We start from the raw sequence: 24,419 nt of genomic DNA, 5'->3' as shown, positions 1-24,419 counted from the left end.
ACACACACACACACACACACACACAGGTGTGAATGTTTTTAACAAAATATTAACAAAAGATATAGAGAACAAAAGAGTAATAAACTGTGTGAAGCATGTCAAGAATGTATTTAATTATCTAGAAAACAATAAATTGCAATTATAAAAATGTGAAGCAAAGTCTCCAAATAATTATTTATTTTTGGCATTTTTTTTTTTTTAAATAAATTGTATCATAATAATATTTATTACACCGTAAAAATTCTATTGAAATATGTGAAAAAAATGTGTAAAATCACAGAATGATGCTGGTAAAGAAAATATTAATTAGGTTCCTTTTATTTGTTATGTTTTTGGGGGTAAATGTGTTGAATCGTATTTCAAGTGCGTTTTTCTGACGTTATGACTAAAAATAATATTTGAATTAGGCCTGCACAATAAATCGAAAATTTATTGTCATCGCGATATCAGCCTGCGCGATGGGCCCATCGCAAAAGACGGCGTAAACTGCGATAATTGGGTACCTTAAAATGTTTACACACGTGCTTTAAAAAAAAATTACCAATCAAAGAATCCCCTTTACACATTTGACCAGTCGAACAGAGCCCTTAACGGCATTAACCAATCAAATGGATTAGAGGCCCGCTTCATACGCAGGTGGGGAGCGAACAACGCTGCAGCAGAGTTGTAAAGGCTGAGAGCGAGACGCATGACGAGAACACTACTGACTATGAACTCGTGCCTAAAAGAAAAAAATAGTACCTTGCTTATTTGGAGGTACTTTGAATTTGATAAAGACGACGTTTTCCAAACACAGGTTCTCTGCAAAACTTGCCGAACACTATTCTGATCCTCTGGTGGTTGCCACGAATCTCCACCATCATCTTCAATACAACCACAGAGAACTGTTTGAATAGTTCCAGAAAGACAGGGCTAGCCAAACAAAGGTTGCTAATGTTAAGATAAAGAGCACAGCAGTCCAACAGCCGTCTCTGTATCAGAGTTTTTCAAGTGGAACTCCTTATGAGAAAACGCCGAAGCGGTACAAAGAAATAACAGAGGCCATTACAAATTTTGTGACAAAGACATGATGCCTATACATACAGTTAGCAGAGAGGGCTTCACCAGTCTGATACATAAAGTGGACCGGAGATACCGCATCCCCTCACGAAACTACTTTTCCCATGTCGCCATTCCACAAATGTATGAAACATGCCGCAAGACCGTCATGTTTGAACTGAGCTACAGTAAAGAACTACAGTAAAGTTTACTCACCAGTTTTGACTTAGATCATAACTACTTGGTGAGTGGTAAAATGATGAACAGCTGCACTGAGATAATTTGCAGTATAATTTAAGTTATGTTTATTTAAAACAAATTCTAGAGACCGGGAAGGATGTCTTTCAGAATTCAAACCTCAGAAATTTTTTTATGGGGGCAATGTTTCAATGTTAAAGTGCACTTTGTTGTTACACTGCTAATACAGCAGCTTTCATTAAATAAAACTGTTGCAGTAAAATGGAAATTATGTATCGGTTTTTTTTTTTGCTATATATTTTATCGCAAGTCATATCGTTATCGCAGTACTGATCACAGTTATCGCACATCGCAGGTATTCCTAATATCGTGCAGCCCTAATTAGAATTATAAACTTAAAGAAACTTGCTTTTTTTTCTCGTCGCTCTGTTATCGTCTTCATGGTGCGCTTTGTCTGATGTCCTGATGGTCTGAGGCTTAATCGAGCTCTCTGATTGGCTCCTCCAGAACCCTGTGGTGCACTTTGACATCCCGCTGCGGTTGGAGAGCTGGTTTCCGCGGCAGCGAGCGCGACAGAAGCGCGATGAGATCCGGAGTCTAATCATGAGTTTGCACCAGAGTCAGCTGAAGGAGGAGGAGCCAAAACCGTCGCCAAGCCGCTAACTCGTCACCGCCGCTGCTGCTGCTTCATTGACTGCTTCCTGTTTCACTCAGTCAAACTATGTCTGTGAATGTACATAAATTTATACTGACACTTCCTGGTTTTTAAATAAAAGTATTTATTTAAATTTTACAATGTGAGGCTCTTATTTTGAAAGCCTGGAGCTGGCGTGCTGCAGAGTGAAGCGTGTAATTGATGAATTAATTGGTAATCAGTTGTAAGTGAAGTGAGGAGAGTGTGTCCTTGGTGTTTGTCTAAGCTGGGGTCAGAGGTCACTGGGTTACTACCAGTGAGTGTCTTGGTGTTTTCTAGCATTCCGACTTCTTTAATTTACTTTTTAAATTTATTTTTCTCCGTTTCTTCATGTTTTAGTCGTCTCCTGTTCGAACATGATGCGATGTTTTTATTTCTGTGTCTGTGTTAAAACATGTTTATGTCTGCTTTTGTGTTCGTTCGATTGTGTGGGCTAGTTGGGTAATCTCTGTGGTTTTAGCAGAGCGCCCCCCCACTGAGAACCAATCGGCTTACCGCTTATTAAGTGGATCAGACAGGAGGGGGCACCGGCCTCAAGGAGGGCTTATACATTTAAAGACAGGAGCGCCACAGTAGAGGCCAAGATTAGTGGATGAGCATAATGACCGCTAATTACTCACCTCTATGGAGCCCAAAAAAACTTTAACTGAGGTGGGATGCACCATAGAGCCGCCGCATGTCAACATAACAGCTGTTAGAGAATAAAGTTTTCTAACAAAAATAAACTTGTTAAAATTTAAAAACATTAAAGACACCTTAGAAATGTCGGCCTGTACTCTCCTGGCCTAAATGTGTTTGTTGTCTGGCCTTGGTCTGACATCAGTTCAGCCCAGTTTGGTCCCTTTTTGGTTCCAGTTGACTCTGGTTAAGGAGCCCCTGACTCCTGAGTCATAGTCCAGCCCAGTGTGGCCCTCTGTTGGTCCCAGGCTTGGATGAACTCTGGTATCTCTTACATCTAGACTTGGTCCAACCCTCTTTTGTTCGGGCGTTGGTCCTGGATGTATTGGGGCTGTTCTGTCTCTTCTCTGGTTCTGGTCCTGGTTTGACTCTGAACTGATTGACTGACTGACTTTTTTTTTTTTTTAGGCCATAGAACCGGCTAATCTTAGCGATGGGAGGTTGAGATTAGACAGATTTATGGCCCCTATGAGACCTCCCAAAATAATCTAAGTGAGCCCTGAAGACGGAAAACTGGAAGTCATAGCTCGAATAAATCCTTCTCCGTTTCTTGTCATTCAACCTGCATGTTTCTTTAGGTTTCTTCACTATGTCTGTAGAAAATATCGATATGATAAAGTAGATCATGTAAAGATAATAATACATATAATTTTTGTATATTTCATGTAAATTATGTTAATATGGACATGTGACATGTTATGCAAAATTAAATGGTTTGATTTTTGTCATGTATTGTAGTTTGTTTGTTTGTATGTTTTTTGTTATTGAATGCAAAAAATGTTAAAATACAGAAAGATTTTGATTAAAATGGTTTTGAAAACGATTGTGAGCTTAATCTTTAACATCTGTTAGCGTGTTAGCACATTCTGCTGAAATCATAAAAAATATAATTAATAAATCATTTAAACCTTATTAATAATCTGAAAAATGCAAAACCTAACAAAGTAATCTGAGTAAAGACGGGTTGACTGGGTTATTCATGCTCTCAGGAGCTTTTGAGAATTTATTTTATATTTAGTGTCACTTAAGTGTTTTGTTTTTTTTTTTACCCCTTTTTTTAAAATGACTGTGAAGACTGTAATGTTACTCAAGGAAAAATAAACATGACATATTTATGGTTGTCACTGCCACCACTGACTTCATCTGGATTTAAGATGGATGGATTGTACTGAAACCATGTACTGGTTGGATTTTGGCTGTAATCTACCTGGAATGTTGCTGATTTCTGACTGGATTCTGCTGGAAAATATGAATCAGTGGACATAACCCCAGGAAAATATGTACAGGATGCATGGTCACTTATACAACCAGTCAATTCAGATGGATTGACTGGATTATGGCTACATTCTTTGAGTTTTCATTGTAATCTGGCAGGATTGTGGCTGGAATCAGACACTAACTTTGTCCTATTTGATCAGAAATGTGACTATAAAACGCCACTCAACGCAACCACTCAATCTCAGCTCAGTCGCTGGATTCTTGTATGATGTATTCTAGATACAAAATTGCCTTAATGGACTTGATCCCATAAATATAAATAGAAGACTAATTTAGGGTCATTATTAGAATCAGTCGTGTTAGTATTTCACCAGGCTGGAGTGTAGATGTATTCAGACAGCAATTTTTTTTCTTAGTGGAGAGGAAATGTATGGAGCTCCAGAAAATAAATGCAAGATATTTTAAACATAACAATTACTGAGCTAAAAATGGAACCAGACTAGACTTTGGTAGGATTCCATCTGAATTCAAACTGGTCTCAGACTGGATTATGGACCTATTCTGGTTATTGATTTCTGATGCAATCTAGCTGGATTATTGCTGGATTGTACATTGATTTTGACTGACTTGTGGTGCATTTGAGTTGGATTGTAGCTGGAATCAGCCAGCGACTTTGTCTTAGAGGAAATGGAATTTGCTCCTAGAAAAATAAAGGAAAGGATCATTTATGGTCATCATCGTTCTGGCTGCACCACAGAAGAACTTTTCCTTCACAAATGTCAGTTGTTTTGGTGGAACTTCATTTTATTTTAAGGAAATTACCTTTTTTGTAGAAGATTTATTTTAATGATAATGTATCTTGGACTTTAAAGAGCTGCATTTGAGCACAAAAACAAAATAAACGGGATTATCTGACAGGGCTTCAATTTTTTTTTCAGTCATTTGTTAGTTAGGATTATTTTCTGTTTCTCTCAGCATGGTTGTGGTGGTTAATGTTGTTACCTAGGTCTGGATTTAACCTGTCGCCTCACATTTTCTTGGGCTTAACTCTATATTTTACCACTAAGTTTTAACCCTGTGCACTGTCTCCTTGCCCGACACAGCCTGTTTGTTTGATTTCCTTCTGACTGGCCCATCGCAACGTGGCTCTGACAGTCATCCACTCCAGCAGCTTAACAAATAGGATTAGAGCGAAGAGGAAAAAAATCTCCGGCAGCAGCAGCAAAGTCCCATCTGCTCACCTGAGAGGAAGCGGCCTGCAGACAGCACACACTTTAGGATCTCTTTTGTCTTCTCTTTTTCTGTTTCTTCTGCCATGAGAACTGGTGGATGGATGAGCGGGAAGTTGCTGATGAGCTGAGAACGTGGAAATAAGGAGCAGCGAGTCCAGGGTGGATCTTTTGGGGAGGTGTTTTTTTTTTTTTTTTGAGAAATGGTTGGAAAGTGTGGGAAGCTGGTGCTGTGGGTGCTTGGGGCCATGCTGCTTTCATGCTGCTTGTACATGGAAACAGGTCTGTATGTTGATGTTATTAACAGTTATTTCTTTCCTTTTATTGATAAAATGCTCTGAATGATAGTGCTGCTTTACAAAGTAAAAGCACAGTGTCATCAGCAAAATATCACAGTAAAAGTCATGACCGATGTATCACATGCTTTGATTCTTTTAATAAACATTTTCTAGTATGAGCTGAAGAATTGCATAACAGGGGAAAAACAGCACCATCAGTCAAGTGAAAGTTTGGAGTAGCACTAATTCTATTTACTTTGGTCAGATTATTGATCCTGACACATCGAATCTTCAGTAGTGTTTTCCTGCTGGAGCTATTTTAATCAGCGGCTCCTAATCTGGGGAGGTGTGGCCCTCAAATGGGCCGTCAAAGGAAGACCAGTGACACATTAAAAATGGGAAGGATGGGATAGAGTTTAAGGAGGAAAATACAATAGAATTATACCTCTGGTACTCAGTGTGGTAACTTACTATGTTACAATGAGGTCAAACTCAAACTGCAACAATAACCTTCAATAAAGTTTAAACCTGCTCCCTTAAAATCAACTGATTTATCAACTAGTCAATCAACCGAAGGCTATTTGGCAAATATTTTGATTAGGTGATTATAATTTAAAGCACTGTTAGTTCCGGTCCTAACAGAAATAAAATAAAAAAATAAAAAACCTGACAAAAACAGACAGAACCTATAATTTGTTTTTAAATATGAAGTAACCTTAAGGTAACAGTCAGGTACCTGTAAAGCAGTACCATGTACTTTAGCTGTCCTTAATATTAAGTATAAAGCAGCACTAATATTAATTTAAACCACAGATGCCACCTTTGAGCTGGAGGTGGGTTTGGAGGAGAGTGGAGAATCTACAGGAGAGCCAATGGCAGCCTCTGATGAGTTGTTATACAGACGACACAGCGCTCTATCTCGAAGGAAGAGGGACGTCTTGTTTCCCAGCGGAGTCAAGCTTTGCTCTCAGGAGACGTTCGACCAAGCTATTGCGAACCACCTCAGCTACTTCCATCTCAGAGGTACATCTCTCTGCCCATCTGCACTTCTTTCGATTCACCTGCCTTAATTTTGATATTTGTGCCTGCAGGTGACAAGGTTTTCCCCTTCATCTTCTCTTCAAAGCTAGAGCGTTTTCACTTAGGCTCTGATCAAAGCATAAGCTTGAGCAGCAAGTCTGCTGTCACCTCTGTGGCAGAGGTCAGAGGTCATGCAACGCCAGATGCACTGTTTCTTAACAAGCCGATCAGCTCGTTCAGCCTTTTGGTTTCAGTTCTGTCAATTGTGTTGAGTTGCTGGGATTTTCTGAGCAGATTTAAAGCATGAGTCAAATCTCTACTTTAATCAAGTTTATCCCTCTATATCAATCAAAAAACATCTCTCTGTATTTAAGTCTAGCTATGGCTTACACCTTAACACAACAACACAGACTTAAGCACTTAAAGAAACCACTGAGTAAAGCTCACATGGTTCCAAGGTGAACAATCAGCTTCAAACCTTTATTACAGTGAAAACATGTCTCTGTGTGTCCCAGTCTCTATTTGGGTCAAAAGAAACAGAACAATCATTAAAAAGTTCAGATTTTTTTTTTAAATAGCAGCAAAATGAGCCAAAGCAAACTGGACCAACACATGAGCTAAATTAACTTTATTGCTGTTACAGCAAATGTTGGCAGGAGTCATGCAACAGGATTTAACACAATGCACTCAAATACACAAAGAACCACAAATACAACAGCTTCGTAATTCATCCGTCTCATAACCTGAACATTAAAATAATACAATGATCAGTAATAATGGGAAAGAAAAGCCCAAAGTAAACACAACGGGGAAGGTTTCAGAAACAAGCACTGAATGCTTTTGGCATGAAAGGATTTCTTTCATATGCCTCATAATCTTACTGTTGATTTGATTGAATTCATGTAAACAGACTCATAAATGACATTTTGTACAGAACAAAAAATCTTTTTAATTAAATAGCAAATGAAACATCTGTGTTTCTTTTCTCTGATGCCAGAAACAAAAAAAGTATTTCCTCGTTTATACTGATGCTATTTTCTGACCTTCATTGCTGGAATTTGTTCCTTGATTTAAATTTCTCTGATCACATACTGTTCCTGTGTCATGTGCATGATTATAACATTAAAATTAGTTATGCTTATGATTTCATCAATGCTTGGACGTGGTTTCTGCTGGCATGATGCTAACTAAAAACTAATCCCACACCAATAACTAACAACCCCTTAAACACATTCACACATTCAGTTTTCTTTCCTTTGGGGGGTATTCTTGGTTCAAACTTTGTATAAAGCAACAGCAATGTGATATTGCTGAAGAAACAGACGTTATTACAGGGTTTCATCAATCACCTCAGCTCTGCTCAGATGAATTATTATTTTTTTCCCTCAAAGTGCAGATGTGGTTGAAATTACATCTCATCAACCATCCATCATGTTTCTTTCCCGCCTCGTTTCTTTTCCATTGCACTTTCTCTTCAGATTCATTGATTTCTTTGAGCACATTCACATTACTATGTAACTTACTACAACTACTATATGTCCACTGTAGCCCCAGGAGATTAGCATTAAGAAATGTGTTCAAAGTGACAAAAAGCAACAAATAGAAGCAGCACCATGGCTTTTTTGTTGGTGGATGGATCTTGGCCTGAAGACAAAGGTGTTTTTAAAATGTACTTGCTTTAGATGTGGACCGGATTTATAATATGGAAATGTTGTACCCTCTCAAAAACACTTGAGTGGAGCACCACTTGGTTGAATAACAGAGCACTATCTAAAGAAGCCTCTAATCATATGGAATTACAGATATTTATATACATTTATAGTCTAATTTTAGTCTCTTTTTTGATTTCCATTGTTTTTGACCACCTTGGGTCTTTTTGCAGATTCCTCTGTGATAATTTCCCTTTCATCCCCCAAAAAATCTTTTTGACTCTTTCACAAATGTATTTGAGTAAAGAAATCTGGTAAAATATCACAGCAGCTTATGGAAAACATTCACTTATTCTTATTATAAAGGGATTTTTAACTCACTCAAGAAAAGATGTATCCACTGTCCATATAAGTAAAAATAAAAGGCAGCTAGCCCTTCTTCAAGTATCAACACAGTAAATACATAATAATTCCTCTTCTCTTCAGACTTGAGGGTTGATATGATTTACCTGTTGAGTTTTCACATTTACATTACGTCAGATATAGGTTAAAAGTCCTATCAGTCAGAGCTTGCAGAGGTGCTATTAATTGTTGAAGTAAAAAAAATGGAGGCGGACAAAAAGCTGCTTGTTTGGGCAAGATTATGTCTAAAATAGTCATGTAGCTTTGTGAGGACCACAAACCTGACAAGTGACAGCCTTACAGACTTTTGTTTTTTAATGTGGACCCAACAGTAAATTTTACCTTTCAGGATCTTATTATCTTCAGTAATTGGTGTCTCTGTGTGTTTTAGTGTGTCAGGAGACAGTTTGGGAGGCCTTTAAGATCTTCTGGGATCGGCTGCCTGAGCGGGATGAGTACCAGGGCTGGGTGAGCCGCTGCATGGATGGCTCCATCAGTGTCATGGACATAGGCAGATTCTTCAGCCAATCAGAGGAGCATCGGAGTCTCATCAGGAGTGTAAGAACACCACTAAAGCTAATAATTGATCCATTAATTGATATCTTAAACAATAATAAAAATATTTATAAGTTGCAGCCCTGCTTTCAGATAGTGGTATTGGTGCAAAACGTTTTATTCTCCACTGTTCTCATCATTATACATTTACAAAAAGAAGATTGCTGTGGTTTTCCATTCTTCCCCTTCCACGTTAAATTAAAATTAACAGGCTAAAGCAAACCATGTTCGTGCTTCTTTGGAAAGTTGTAAATTTTGGTGATATTCTTTGCTGATTATGTGTTTTTCTGTATTTCAGAGAGTTGCTCTGGTTGCTGCAATGAACATGTAAGTTACCAGCAATTAGACAGTCAAATGTGTTATTGTGTAAACTGTACAAATATAAATTTAACAAATCACTAAGTGACGTGTCATGTCCATGGATATCTTAAAAAGTAAAAAACAGTAAATAATGTTGTCAGGTCAGACAGGACTATTTAACGATTTGAACTTTGAAAGCTTTCAAGCAACAAAATCTTAATCAACAACTTTGATAATACTGCTAATTATAAACAGTCTACATGTAATTCAGCAGCACGGTCACACAGTGGTTAGCACGGTTGCCTCACAGCAAAAAAGTCCTAAGTATAATTCAACCATTAGGGTCTTTCTGTGTGGACTTTGCATGTTCTCCCCATATTTGCGTCCATATTAGTCCGGCTTCCTCCCACAGTCCAAAGACATGCAGTTAGTGGGGTTAGGTTAATTGTTGAATCTAAATTACCCATAGGTGTGAATGTGAGTGAGAATGGTTGTCTGTCTCTATGTGTTGGCCCAGTGACAGACTGGCGACCTGTCCAGGGTGTACCCTGCCCCTCACCCTATGGTAGCTGGGATAGCGCCGCGCCACCCTGAATTGGATAAGTGGAAGAGAATGGATGGATACATGTAATTCTTAGTTTATTGCTTTCCTAGAACATTATTTTTAACTTAATAAGTCTGTGGTCTTTAAAATAAAATATCTCACTTCAATACAACACATTGTACAACGCTAGTTCAAAGCAAATTATGAGTTTATGCACTATGTATAGCCTAACAGTATTAAATTAAGTTTAATCAGTATTAAATCAATAAGATTTCTGAGGACCTGACACAGAGGTAAATGGTTTGTTAGACTTTTTGTACCAGCAGTGATTAGTTCAAAAACTAAAAGTGGTGGTTGTGTATTTACATCTATGTTGTGTTTGATCACCTGCTGCAGTGTGCCCATCAGCCCTACTCCATGCAGGTAGGCCTGCAGACACTGAACACCAACCACAGAGCTGGGCTGGAGTCAGGCAGTGGAATTAGGAGACCTATTTTGCTAATTTAGTGCTCTATATTCTGACTCTGGGATTTCAGAACTTATTACTTATTATTTATAATTGCTGAATCTCTATGCAGCCCTTCAGAATCAGAATACTCTATAAATTTCTAAGGAAATTGCTCCAAATCAATAAGGAGGGTAAATGACTGAACTAAATTAAATAATGTATATATTACAAAGTGAAATCAGGTCCTAATATATATATATATACAAATATAAATATCGAGAATATTACAGAGATTAAACACATGTGACTGACATTGTACTCTAAACTGTTTCTTTAACACCCCCACCCCACCATACCCCCTTTTCTGGAAGCCAGCTGAGGGGCAAACATCAGACTTTCTGAGCTGTGTGTGGTAAATAAATGCATGACATAGTTCAGACAGTTGAAAGAACAGTGGTTAACTCATTATTTAACACTATGTCTATGTTTACAGCATATATCTGACAGTGTTCGTTGGCATTAGCACTAAGATCAAAATGTATCAGAGTAGAAAATAAATTTAAAAAAAAGTCAACTTTAGTCTAATCTAGAGATTTTGAAGAGCTTTAATGACTCCATCCCAGAGACAGAAAACTGAGCTTTGTTGCTTTCTACTCTGGCAGGACGCTGGCCAGTTTTAGAGGTTGGAGAAGAGAAAGGGAAGTGCTCGCGTGCGTGGCTTGTTTATCATCTCTGCTTTCTTTGGCTTGCTGCATGTTTATTTATTTATTTTACAGTTGTGTGGTTTTTGTTAATAAAAATTCCTCAGTCCAGCTGCATGGGAATTGTTGCAGTTTAATAAATTTAAAGGGGAATGCCAACTATTTTAAGGATTCACAGCTGTTTTGTGTACATTGACAATGAATGAGGCTCCAGGGTTTGTGGACTTGTAGGGTTTGGTAAATGTTGGACATAAATACGAGACTTTAAAATTGTTCTTCTCACTAAACTGGGAAACAAGAAGGACATAGAAACCTTAAAACAGATGATGTTCCCCTTTAGAAGTCACATTATCATGCTTTATATGTCTTTTGTAGCACATCAAATCTTTGTTTACTAGACAAAGTTAGACTTCACAGCACACCATCACAGAAGAGGACAAAAACAGAAGTATTAAAGCATTAGTATTAAAGAAGCTGGCACTATCCTACTGGTTAAATGATGTTTCTCTCAGCTGAGTGCTAGAGGAGATAAATCACGTTTTTGCTAAATGCTTTGCTTTTTGTCTCTGTTTGTCTTGTAGCTCGGAGACACCGACCACTCAGACTGGAGATGCGGTGACCGAGATCTCACCAGGTAAATATTTTTGATATCAGGGAGTCTCCATTACCCTTTCAATGTTCTAATGAGCTTTTAATACAATAAGCAGTTATTCTTAAGATACTACTAGATGCTTTAGTTATTTTCCAGTGTATCAGAAATAATTCCCATCATGGTAATCAGTTCATCTGGCAATATTTGTCTTTTGAGCTCTGTGCTCTGGTCAGTATAAGCCAGTTATTCAAAACGTCCTTAACTTTGACCAATTTTTTTTTTAAGAACACAAAGTACATGAAGATATTTTTGGTAGTAACTTAGTAACTTGGCAGACAGAGCCTTTTACTCTGTTTGGTCAGAAAGCTCAGCTTTGTCCAGAAACACGTTTTGGACAAAAGCCAATCACGGCTCACTGTAGCCTCAACATGTGGCTACACGTGTACACAAGGTGGACCATTGCTGATTACTTGATTTATGCATCTCCAAAGATATATCTCAGCCAACTTGTACAGAGAAGGGTGTTATCATTATCTATTGTACCCTAATAAATTGTCGGTCAAGGAAGTTGATAAACCCACCAGGACTTTGGTTTAAAACTGATAAATTGAAAAAAAAAAATACTGATTTGAGAAGCCCCTGTGCATGCCAAAAACTTCTAGTTTAGGGATGTTTTGCCATCTTTGGCATAGCCCTAACAAATATTCATGAATGGGCTTTACAACTAGCTGAAGGAATCTATGGACTGGATGTGCATACAGATTAGTGCCTTACTGGTGACTCTTTTACGAGCCACTGAAAGTCTTTGTTGAAACCCCAATTGGTGGCACAAAGTGTCAGCAGCCGCAGTCACTCACCTTACAACCAAATCTGACTTATGTGAAGTAGGAGTGTGTGCAGGAGGCTGATTCCCGTGACACGCTCCACTCTCAGAATAGATCTGTAAGCCTATTTACGGGCAAGTGTCTGGTCAATGGATGGAGACTGAGTAGAGGACTGGGAGCAGAAATGTGGACATGACAGAGTTACTGCAGGACAACTATCAGGGTTAGTGAAATCACAGCTACAGATGGTTCATTTTGACCTTGTTTTTGTTTCATGTCATCATCAGTATGATTTCTGTCAAAGTGCATCGGCTATGAGGTCTTCACATTGACATCCAATAGAAAGAAAACTGCAGAATGTTTTCATGACACTCTTGGTTCATGAAGTCTGTGACGTTCATGATAGTCCCCAGATCTCAATGAGATTCTCAACAGAACCCCTGCTGTCAGAAGTCATGAATTGCAGCCTTTTTTTAGCAGATCATTTTAAGGATTAGTTACTTGTTGGCAGACCTGGAAGTTATTTTATCCAGAGGGAAAACATGGCAGACTTCCAGTGGAACTTTAGGTCACAGGTTAGCATTGTTAAGTAACATTCTTCAGCTCTGCAGTCAATGTCAATTACAAGCAGGAACAAGGAGGCAAAGGACACACCTTGTTTTATGAAGCTGAAAACTGCAATAGCGAGGATAAACTGAGTATTTCTTAAAAACTGGTGCTCTTCTCTTCAGTTCTTTTAAGCATTTTATACTTACCCTCATTGTTACAAAGAACCCATTTAGGATATCTGATAAGTTAAATATATATACAGAAATGTTTTGGTGTTGTTATTTGTTGTATTCGAGATTAGTGTATCAACAATAAGGTGAGCAAAATTTAAAAATTCTGCAGTAGAATTTGGTTGTAATGCTTAAAATGCTACCTTTTCTTTGTCCTCCTCCTTTAAGTTTTCTCTTCTTTTTTGCAACTATAGGAGAGAGTGACATCATCATTGGATCAGAGACAATCACAATCAAGCAAGACGATCTTACTGTAGATCTTGAGGTCACTTCTTGGGTTCCTCCGGTCTCTGTGACTAAAGGTCCACATCAAGAGTCTACGGCACACATTAACACTGAGGTTTTAAGTGTTGGGGGCCTGCTTGAGGATTCTGTGGAGGTGGCAACAGAGGCTGATTACGCTGTTACACATAAGCCTTTAAATTGGATCGATCAGGAAATTGGGGAAGACAAAACTATCCCTGAAATATCAGATAAGGAGGAGGCTGTAGTTGAAGATGACAAGATCATTGGGATCATCCCTGAAAATGTGATCATAGTTGACTCTGAGGTCATTCAGGAAGTTACCCCAAAAGGTGAGAAACCTCCATTAGAGGTTGTGGCCCATGAAGCACCCACAGAAGAAACTGTTTTGGTTCTTCAGAAGCCCACCACAGCATCAGAAACTATCACATTGGAGGAATTAGGGCAGAAGGTACATCCGAAGGTGACCTCTGAGGCTCCTTCAGAAGTCATGATACAGCACATCCCTAAAGCAACCACGGAAGATGCTGTTGAGACAGAAATTAAACAAATTCCAGAAAAATCTCTGGATATCCATGACAAAACTTTCACTGAGGATTTTGTAGAGAAACCCTCAGAGAATTTACAAGAGCCAATTGATGAAGCAATACCACTTCCAATTCCTGAAGAAGCTGAAGGCAAAATACATGCACCTCCAGTAGAACATCCTTCAAAGGCAGTTGTAGAGGTGAGCCAAGACGTAACCAAAGTCATCACAGAAGCAACAGAAACTGTATTACTGATAACAGATGCAGAAGAAGAAGCTGAAATATTCAATAATGTGACTCCAAAACAAGGATCTGCCTCAAATGTAGAAACAGAAGTCCCCTCCCAGGCCTCAATTCTGATGACAACACATAAGATGGAAGTAACAGTTGTTGAATACACTCCAAAGGACAAACCAACACTAATGGCTGAGGTTACTTCTAAGCCTGTTCTAATATTAGAACATAACAAAGGTGAAAAATATAGTGTCACAGAGGAACCGCCAACAATACAGATAACTACATCCAAGGAACACAGCAAAGAAGAAATACCAGTGGTGTCAAAAGAGGAGGTAAAAGCAGAAGTCAAACAAGAAGAGGTTGTTCTGGTAGATAGGACTAAACAAATAACACAGACTGGTGTAGAAGGGCCAAAAGGTACAGTTGCTGAAGAAGTTGCAGTTCAAACAGTAACAGCACCAGAAGCAGCAGCAAAAGAACTACACAAAAAAGCTGAAGAGGCGACAGTTATAATGGAGACTACATTAATAACCTCAGACGATGTTGCAACAGACAAAACAGAAGAAGAAAGAGCTGAGGTAGTTGTAGAAATACCTTTTGAAGAGGAAAAACATGTAACACAGATAGAAGGGAAAATATCAGAAGCTACAGGAGAACCAGTTAAAGATGAAGATGATACGAGTGATGACTTTAGAGAAACTGTACAGGAGGAAGGAAGAAAGGAAGAAACTACAGAACAACCAAAACTTTTAGTGGAAACTTTACATGAACCTGAACCTCTCAAACCTGTGGAAGAAATTGTAGATATAGTAGAACCTTCAGAAATGACTACAAAGGATGTCAAACCCATAGAAGAAACAACAAAGGAGACTGAGCCCACAATAGAACCAGCAGAACAAGTAGAACTTGTAGAAGTCATCAGAGAAGAGACTAAACCTCTGGAAGAATTGGCACAAGAACTGGAACCTGTTAAAGAAACCACAGAAAAGACAAAACTAATAGAAAAACCAGTGACAGAGGCCAAATCCGTAGAAGAGATTCATGAGAAGTCACCACAACCCAAGAGAGAACCGACAAGAAAAACAGAACTAAGTGAAGAAATGACAGTGAAACCTGAACTCAAAAATGACCCAGTTCAAGAAGCAGAAGGACCAGAACTCAAAGCAGTACCCACAGAAGAACCAAGAGAAGGCGAACTCATCAAAGATACTACAGAAAAAACACAACCCACAACAGAACCAGCCCAAATTGAATCTATAAAAGAAACTGGTGAAAAAAATGAACCAACAAGACAATCTATAGAACAATCAAAACCCAAAATAATAACGAAGGATGATAAACCTGATTTTGTTTTAACATCTGTCAATAAAACTCAAGAAGCAGCTGAAGGGGAAACATTTGAGGACAGAGAAGAAGCTGCCTCTGAGAGCTTAGATGAGGTAATGGAGAAAGAAGCTGGATTTGAAGATCCAGAAACAGATGAAACTTCACCAGAAGTTACAGAGACCCCTTCAGAATCTGATGAAGAAATCACTCCTGTGCTTGTTGTTGTTCCAGAAGACACAGAGACATCTGCACCTGAGATAACAGTGGAACCTCCAGGTGGATCTGAAGTGGGAAGTGAGGAAGAAATCTCAAAGGCTCCACTTGAAACATCTCCAAAAGCTGTCACTGATGCCCAACCAGGCACAATTTCAGAGGTAGAAACCCCTAAGGGGGTCACCCCAGAGTCTCCTAAAGAGCTTCCCAGTAAGGAAGATGGTGCCTCAGATGAGGGCAGTATCCCGGTAGCTTTAGAAGACCCTGATCAAGAATCAGCTGAGGGTGACTCCCCAACTGAAGAAGTGGATGAAATCTTAACAGAGACTCCACTAGAAGTGGCACCTGAGTCAGTTGATTCCATCACCCTAGAAACAGTTGTGGATTTCACTGAAGAGAGAACACAAAGTACTACAGTGGGTGCCACTGAGGAGTCTACCCCTACTTCCTATTTGGAGGTTACGACCAAGTATGTGGTCGAATACAATAATGGTAACTTTCCCGATCTTACAGAGAGGGTTTATGACGTAAATGGCAACTTTTTTGGAAACAATGGCTTCAAGTTGGAGGATGAGGAGGAGAACTTGGTAAGAAGATATGTTTAATCAGATGACTTGAGGTAATCCCTTCATACATGACATTCCAGTACCAACCCCATATCCGTATGCCTACCTTCAAATTTAGATTGGCAATGAGATAGACACGTTACTTCTGCCCCCGAGGCCCCTGAAGGATGAGGTGGTAGAGTTGAGCATGAAACTGAAAGAGGAAACCTACAACGATGCGCTGAGAGACCCAAGCAGCTTTGAGTATCAGCAGCTGGCCAGACACTTCAAACGCAGGGTGAGTCAACTATATTTTCAATCTGCTCTATATATGAAGGGGTCTGTGCAGACATGCCATGTAATGTGCACTTTTTAAGATGCTTTACCACTATGAAATGTTGGGTTGGATATACATGACTTTCTGAGATATCAACATACCTGCTGTAGTCATTACCTGTACAGTGACTTGTATACAGCATTAAGAGTATACTCACGGATATTTTTCTAAAGAATTTTATATGCTTGACTGCAAATTCTTTGCATTAGATAACAGCCAAAAATGTCAAATGAAAAAGAGTAGGAGAAGGAGTGTGATTCTTTTTTCATTCATATAAACCAAGAATATTAATGCAAATATTAATGACTCAACAAATCTGAAGAAGAACCTTAGAATCTGTGGTCAATCTTTCATGAAATCAGTGCAGCTATTTAATTGAGTTTATTTCAGTGAGTGAAATGGATTTGAAAACTCTTTTTAAGGCTTAATATTAGGTCTGGTGGTGCGGTGTTTTTTTGGAGTAGGAAGTGAAAATGTCAAAGTCAGAGTGGAGTCCCAAATTATTGGCAAATGCTAGCTAGTTTTCTCAGCAAGCTGACACAAATACTTGTACATTTGTGCTAATTAACATATAAATAAAATCCCAAAATTTCGCTCACCAAAAGAGACTTCTTGAATGGCCTATTAGTACAATTAAGCATAGAACAGCCATACTAGTACTCACACAATTACATTTAAAATGCTCCAAAAAGCTCAACAGCACAAACACAGTCTATCCTAGGGAATCGATTTGCTGACACAAAGCCTGGAAGACAGCTAGCAGCTACAGCTCCATATGTCATCATCTGTCTGCCAGTCTACGAGGTCATGCCTCTAATAATATAAACCTTGAGTCTTAATACAATTTAAACAGATGAGTTATAAAAATTATCCCCTGTATAGTTGTTATGAAGGGGGAAATTAGGGTTTTTTTTGTAACAGGCTTTTGTATCAGGTAAACATGTGTATTTCTGCTGTAAAGGTGGATATTCTAACACTGAATCACTGCTGGAGCCAGCCTCAAGTAGACATTAGAACAGGGGGGTGGGGGAACACCAGGCCTCAAGGACCGGTGTCCTGCAGGTTTTAGATGGGTCCTTGATCCAAAACACCTGATTTAAATGGCTAAATTACGTCCCCAACATGTCTTTAAGTTCTCCAGAGGCCTGGTAATAAACTAATCATTTGATTTAGGTGTGTTGACCCAGGGTAATATCTTAAATCTGCAGGACACTGTTCCTTGAGGCCTGGAGTTCCCCAGCCTTGCATTAGAGGAACTGCAATCTTTGTTACTTACTTGGTGTCGGTTTATCTAACCCTTTACACATGGGTCAAGTCACTGTACCTGGGGCTATAGGTGCCAGGAGACCTGTTTAATGTAACTGTAGTTTTTGTCTGTTGAACACAAAGTTGTTCAAAGCAAATGCAAACATATGAAAGTAGCAGTTTAGAGTCTAGGGGCCTAAAAAGAGGAGCATCTCCTTCTCAATGATTGTTGTTTGTACTCTGTGAGCTATTTTATGTTGGAAACAGCAGGGATTTTCTGGAAATGATTTTTATCTCAGAATGTTTTTAACTTTGTTCCTCCTTGTTTTGGTTCTGTGCTTCCTGCTGACACCTCTTCTTCCCTCCTTCCTTCTCTTTAACTACTTTCTCTGACGTCCACCATACTTACTCATCACCAAACTGACTTGCTTGTGGTTTCCCACAAACTGCAGACTCAGGAGTTTGGCTGTGTCTTTAAAGGCTTTTGCCTGTTTTTCACGCATTCGGATTCTTCACGCTTTTGAGCTCAGTTTCCTCCCCCCTGCCAGCAATCGGCTATATGAGCCGATGAGGCAGAAACAGAGCTGGAAAACTGCAGAGGACACACAGTACAGTATACGAGCAGTGAGTCACCACGAGCTGCTGGAAAAAAAGCTGCTTTGCCAGGAAAGCAGAGCGCTGGTGAGTTCCCGAACTGCCGGGAGGCTTTCAGGCTCCACTCCACGTTAGTGACGCGGGAAGGCAGTTTATGGTTTAAGTATCGGGGTCAGGCTTGTTAATGAGGGAGTATGAAATGGATAATAGAAACAGCAGGAGCTCTGCTGCAGCACAGAAACACACATGAAGAAGAAGAAGCAGAGTGCAAATGCAAAATGCTGTTTTTTATCCAGATAAGCATGACTTTAACTGGGCATCAAGAAACCGAATGGCCAACCATTTATCAGTTTATGTCTTTCCATGATGGTTTTACAAAGTGGGAAGACTTCCAACTTGAAGAGCTAATACGTGTTTAAAAATGCACACAGTGGTCACTCTCTGAGAAGACTGTATAAACCTCCAGCTTTATGAACATTAGCAGGTCTTCAGAGTACGTCTCACCATCAGCAGATCATTTTTCTCAAATCAAATCAAATCACTTTTATTGTCACATCACATGTGCAGGCACACTGGCACAGCACATGCGAGTGAAATTCTTGTGTGCGAGCCCCACAAGCAACAGAGATGTGCAAACACAACAACACAAACGAGCAAAATACAAGAATGGCCAACCTGAAACTAATAAATATATGTACAATATATAATAGTGTATGCATTTCTGGATGTGTATACTAAATATTTTCCTACGTGTGTGTGTGTGTGTGTGTGTGTGTATACACATTTTTACAAATTAAATAGTAAAAAAAAAAAAAATAAATAATAATAATAATAATAATAAAATATATAAAATATACAGAGTTGAATATGTGCAAAACAAGTGGCATTTATATACAGTGTGGAGTGCATAATGTTGAAGTTCCAGTAGTGAAGCTGAGGTGTCTATGACGTGTTCAGCAGTCTGATGGCCTGGTGGAAGAAGCTGTCTCTCAGTCTGCTGGTACGGGACCGGATGCTGCAGAACCTCCTTCCTGATGGAAGTAGTCTGAACAGTTTATGGCTGGGGTGACTGGAGTCCTTGATGATCCTCCCCGCTTTCCTCAGGCAGCGCTTCCTGTAGATGTCTTGGAGGGAGGGAAGCTCACCTCCAATTATCCGTTCAGAGCACCGCACTACTCGCTGGAGAGCTTTGCAGTTGTAGGCGGTGCTGTTGCCATACCAGGTGGTGATGCATCCAGTGAGGATGCTCTCAATGGCACAGTGATAGAAGGTCCTGAGGATGCGGGGGCTCATGCCGAATCTTTTCAGTCTCCTGAGAAAGAAGAGGCGCTGCTGCGCCTTCTTCACTGTTTTGTTTGTGTGTACTGACCACGTAAGATCCTCAGCCAGATGTACACCAAGGAACCGGAAGCTGCTCACTCTCTCCACAGCAGCGCCGTTGATGGTGATGGGGGTGTGTACTTCTCTGCACCTCCGGAAGTCCACTATCAACTCCTTTGTCTTTGCGACGTTGAGGGTGAGATGGTTGTCTTGACACCAGTGGGTCAGGGCGCTGACCTCCTCCCTGTAAGCCGTCTCATCACCATTGGTGATAAGACCCACCACTGTAGTGTCGTCCGCAAACTTCACAATGATGTTGGAGCTGTTAGTGGCTGTGCAGTCGTAGGTGTAGAGTGAGTACAGGAGAGGGCTCAGTACACACCCCTGTGGAGCACCAGTGTTCAGTGTGATGGGGGATGAGGTGATGCTGCCCAGTCTGACCACTTGGCGTCTGTCAGACAGGAAGCTAAGGATCCAGCTGCAGAGGGAGCTGCTCAGTCCTAGATCCTGCAGTTTCCTGTCCAGCTTCGAGGGAACGATGGTATTGAATGCTGAGCTGTAATCTACAAACAGCATTCTCACATACGTGTCTCTCTTCTCCAGGTGTGAATGGGGGGTCTACAAACGGAGCGTCCGTGTTGCAAAACTTGAACTCCGGAAAGTTATAAGAAAGACCGTCTTTTATGTCCAGTAAGGTTTGTCGGTCGTACACAAGGAGACTGCTCGTGAAAAAATAAAGGAAAAGTAAAATTAAACACAGAAGAAAGCCGTTGCTTGGGGGAGCTCGCGACGAGGCTGCCATACTCGGCGCCATCTTGAAACATCTTGATAATTTAAAGCAGAAAAAGGGCTGACATGAACAATACTCATATGGAAAAAGACTTACTTCCACTCTTACAACTTAAAGCCATATATTTATATAGTTAATTATTCACAGTGTATTAAATCTTTACAGATTGCAGTCTTAAGTAAAGGTCAATGTTTCTTTCTCTGACAGTTTGAGTCCACTCATCCTTCGTTGCAGCTTTTAGCTGCACACATTTCACAGCCAAAAGTAATTTAAAGAGATTATTTTCATCTCAACTATGAGACTGTCTGACAAATGAGAAGTCCACCTTCTCTCCAGAAATATTCATCAGTTCTTTAGCAGTTCCGAGCAAAACAACATCAGCTCTGCCTCTAATATCATGCCCTGACTGCTCAGTCCATAATACACTGAAGCCCATGGGTTAAGGCTCGTTCAACCAGGCAGTCAATCCTAAGCTACTCACCCTGGCCTGGGACTAGAGTAAGGTGCTTGGTAACTTTGTTCTAGGCAGAATAACTTATCATAGTGATATTCATAATCACTCTTAGTCTAGCCTCACACCTAGGACCAGTCTGCCTTGTGAAACTATAAACTTGGCTCTTGTGACCACTCGGATGATTTAACATGATGATTTGGTGCTGAACACTTCCTGGATAAGGTGTTTCAGGCCTATTCTACTAGAAACAGAACCTGGATTATACCTAGAGTGCACTGAGGTCAGTGTACATATAAGAAATCTCTGTGAGTTTCAGACTTTTCTAAATGCTCAGTTCCACACAATGTTTTTCTACCCTTGGTTTTGCACGACATCCTAAAAATGGATATCCCCTAATATAGTCATTTGAGAAACAGAAGCCTCACCCACTTGTTGTTCAACCAATAGAAAAAGCTGTGATCTCATAAAAGGGCTTTATTTTTACACACATATATATATATATATATATATATATGTTATAAGTTGCTAACTTGGCCTCACAAAAGTCTGGTTTGACTCTGATGTTAGAGGTTTTCACTCATGTTTTCTTCCTTTCTTCGACAAACAGATTGAAGACGCCTTTCATAGAGTGCCGGGCTTCAAGACGGTTTACATTGTGGAATTCAGGTACAATTCAGCTGGCATACAGTACAAAAAGAGCACCTATCAAGCCCTCATGTAAAATTAGTTTTGCTAAAGAAAAGATACAAATTTTAAAATAAGTCATTGACTATTGTTTTAGTTATATTATGTTGTGTTTTGCCTGTTTTTTCAGACCCCAGAAGGATCTGGAGCGGTAAGTTAGTTTTTCTATTATCCCCTGATTTTATAGATTTGCTACCTGATACAGACAATACAGTAAAGTAACTTCTCAAAGCTCGTGTGGAGATAAGCTACCCTGTAGATTATGAGTCCAAATGTCATGCTCTCCACGTCATCATGTCTTCACAACCCCTGTGACCTACCCTTTGAAGTAAATAACGGCTCTGCTGTAGCTCTGCTCTACTTGCCGCTTAATGTCTTTACCAACAGTCACCTCTTAAGTGGGATAAGTCGTTGGGTAGCTTCAGGCCACCTGTAGACCCTGTAGTGTTACCGTTAAAGGTTTATGACAGGCTCACTGTTATTCTGTCCGGGAAACCCCACCTCAGGTTAGTCTGTCTTTGTGAGCCCCTAAAGCTACCTGAACTCTGAGAGCTGCAGGAGGAAAACAGTCAGGCTGTAAAATCATCAGATTATAGATGTTTGCATGTCAGCTGTGATTTAAAGAAACAAACTGCTGAAACAACATTATCAGACATCAGTAAAAAGTTACTCTTTTCACTAAATATAGCCTTATAACTTGTAGGTTTTATTAAGAACTGCAGTGGATATAATTTCCTCAGATGTTAGTGATAATCTCATAATTTGCCAGTATTTATCTTAATTGACATTGTGATAATTTATGGATAATAAAGCAACATTTTTTTAACATTTCCAGATAATGTCTTGATCACTGTTGGTCAAGTTACTTGAAAATAGTAATTAGCTACCAATTAGTGATTACTTCTTCAAGGAGGTAATCCCGTTACTTTACTGATTACTTATTTTAAAAAGTAATTAGTTACTTTATTACTTTATAAAAACATTATACAACACCCTGAATACAGACATTTCAACCCAATTCATTTTTTCTGCATAATCTATCATATAAAATTGAATCAAATGAAAGTCTCTTTTTAAAAATTATTTTAACAGTTTTAATCTTTTAACTTTATGCACATTGCATCAAGCAAAAAATTAGTTATATGCAACTTGAAGAAATTTGTTTAACATTTAAACCTATTTTCTGCATATTTCAGCATATAAAATAAAATATTTTTTTGTGTTTACACTTACTCTTTCAAATAGATCCAAGTAAAACACAGCAAAAAATAAATAAAATCAAAGATTCAGCGGCATTGGGTTAGTGTAGAAAAAACATCTTGATGTCAAGATAATTTCCCAATGTTGCCTGATAATTCCCTACCAAACTAACCTGATGAGATTCAGGTTCCTGTAGTATCGTGAAACAAGCTGACCAGTCCTGTTTTTGTCCTCTTAGGGGTTTGGTGGTCCTTGTGCACTATGCCATCACTCTGGAGGTGGATGGGAGTGGGATTGCCAACGACACGTTGGATTTCATCTCTCTGCAGAACAACCTTGTGGAGAAGAACTACCCTGGTTCCGCTGAGCAGCCCACTGTTGTCTACACCATCACTGACTTCCGCAACTACATCACTGAGGCTCTGCACAAAGACAACTTCATGACCAACAATAGCCTGGAGACACAGGGTGACCCACTGCTGTTGGAGAATGGTACCATACCCGACACTTTACCTCAAGTGTTTTAATATTATTATTGAGAAATAAATAATAAGGTTTTAACAACTCAAATAAAACCAAAAACTATTTAAAGCTCAGTTCAAAACAAAACTGAGTGCAAATCCATTTTACTCTTTTTCACGATAACAAATAAATATATTCCATCAGACAGATCTTCAACTCTAACTGATCCTGTTTCTTTCTGCAGCAGAGAACTTGTTGCCTCCTGTGAAATCAACAAGTCAACCATTTGACACCTTTGACAACATGGTGAGTCGAACTTAAACATACTTAAAATTATCGGTACATGTTCTATATATGTTCATTTCCTTAAAGTATCGACCATCTTACAAAGTACAAGCATCCAGCTGTATTACTGTTGATAAAAAATTAAAGTAAACATGAGATGAGTGTGCATTTATACTGTTCTGCTAACTCTCTCACATGAAGAATATGGCAAATCATAGTTCTTGGAAACTAGTAAAATATATACAATTTTATGTTGATGACACTCTTTAAATGATTTCTGTTTCAAGGACAATGTCCTCGCTGCAGAGAAGCCTCCCGATGCACCGACGCATGAGGCGGATGACAATGATGTTTTCTCAAAGAAGGAGGACTTCCTGTTCGATCCTTTCAGCCAGTGGAAAGCTCCACAGCTTGACAGGACAAGCGAGAATGATGTCTTTTTGCTTGATGAGAGTACAGCGTCTCCACTGAACCCTGAATTTCCACAGAAGACCTTCGATCTGGAGACTCGAAACAGTAAATTCTTACTTACTGTACAGAAAAGTGAATTTTAAATTGAAGTATAGTGTGAACACACTTGTTTATCTTATAATTGTTCAATAGCTTGGTCAAAAATTCTAAGGCTTGAATTGAACACTATCTAAATTCTTGAAGGTGATTCTGAATTCTGCAGATTGGAGTTTGTTGTTTATATTTTAGATTTACAAAGAGCAAGAAAATGCTGGTTTAATAGTCAAAGGGATGATTTTGAAAAAATCAGGAAAATTGACCAGTGCACAGGTGTGTGTGTGTGTGTGTGTGTATATATAT

General features: G+C 39.2%; 2 protein-coding genes across 5 annotated transcripts in view; both read left to right on the top strand.

Annotated features, from left to right (window-relative positions):
• LOC102292322 (sentrin-specific protease 7) overlaps positions 1-2,029 on the top strand; it is a gene marked incomplete in the record, with an annotated part of 44,478 nt that extends 42,449 nt beyond the window's left edge. Inside the window, 1 exon segment of the mRNA XM_014340409.2 lies at positions 1,744-2,029. Coding sequence (XP_014195895.1) covers positions 1,744-1,899 — 156 coding nt within the window.
• Positions 2,030-2,154: 125 nt separating this feature from the next.
• The window catches only part of LOC102314425 (titin), a 36,317-nt gene continuing 14,052 nt past the window's right edge, over positions 2,155-24,419 (top strand). For 2 of the 4 annotated variants that reach the window (XM_005943318.3, XM_042228562.1), the window contains exons 1-13: positions 2,155-5,337; positions 6,147-6,356; positions 8,796-8,962; positions 9,258-9,286; positions 10,200-10,226; positions 11,534-11,586; positions 13,342-16,280; positions 16,378-16,536; positions 21,586-21,644; positions 21,793-21,813; positions 23,101-23,354; positions 23,569-23,630; positions 23,897-24,125. In XM_005943318.3, coding sequence (XP_005943380.1) covers positions 5,259-5,337; positions 6,147-6,356; positions 8,796-8,962; positions 9,258-9,286; positions 10,200-10,226; positions 11,534-11,586; positions 13,342-16,280; positions 16,378-16,536; positions 21,586-21,644; positions 21,793-21,813; positions 23,101-23,354; positions 23,569-23,630; positions 23,897-24,125 — 4,288 coding nt within the window. In that variant the 5' untranslated portion in view covers positions 2,155-5,258. The other 2 variants (XM_005943319.3, XM_042228563.1) reach the window with 2 other exon arrangements.

Source organism: Haplochromis burtoni, unplaced genomic scaffold (genome assembly GCF_018398535.1).
Source record: "Haplochromis burtoni strain Fernald_Lab_line unplaced genomic scaffold, NCSU_Asbu1 Contig_332, whole genome shotgun sequence".
Classification (NCBI taxonomy): Eukaryota; Metazoa; Chordata; class Actinopteri; order Cichliformes; family Cichlidae; genus Haplochromis; species Haplochromis burtoni.
The sequence above is the reverse complement of the archived record's forward strand: the minus strand, read 5'-3'. Positions and strand labels throughout refer to the sequence as shown.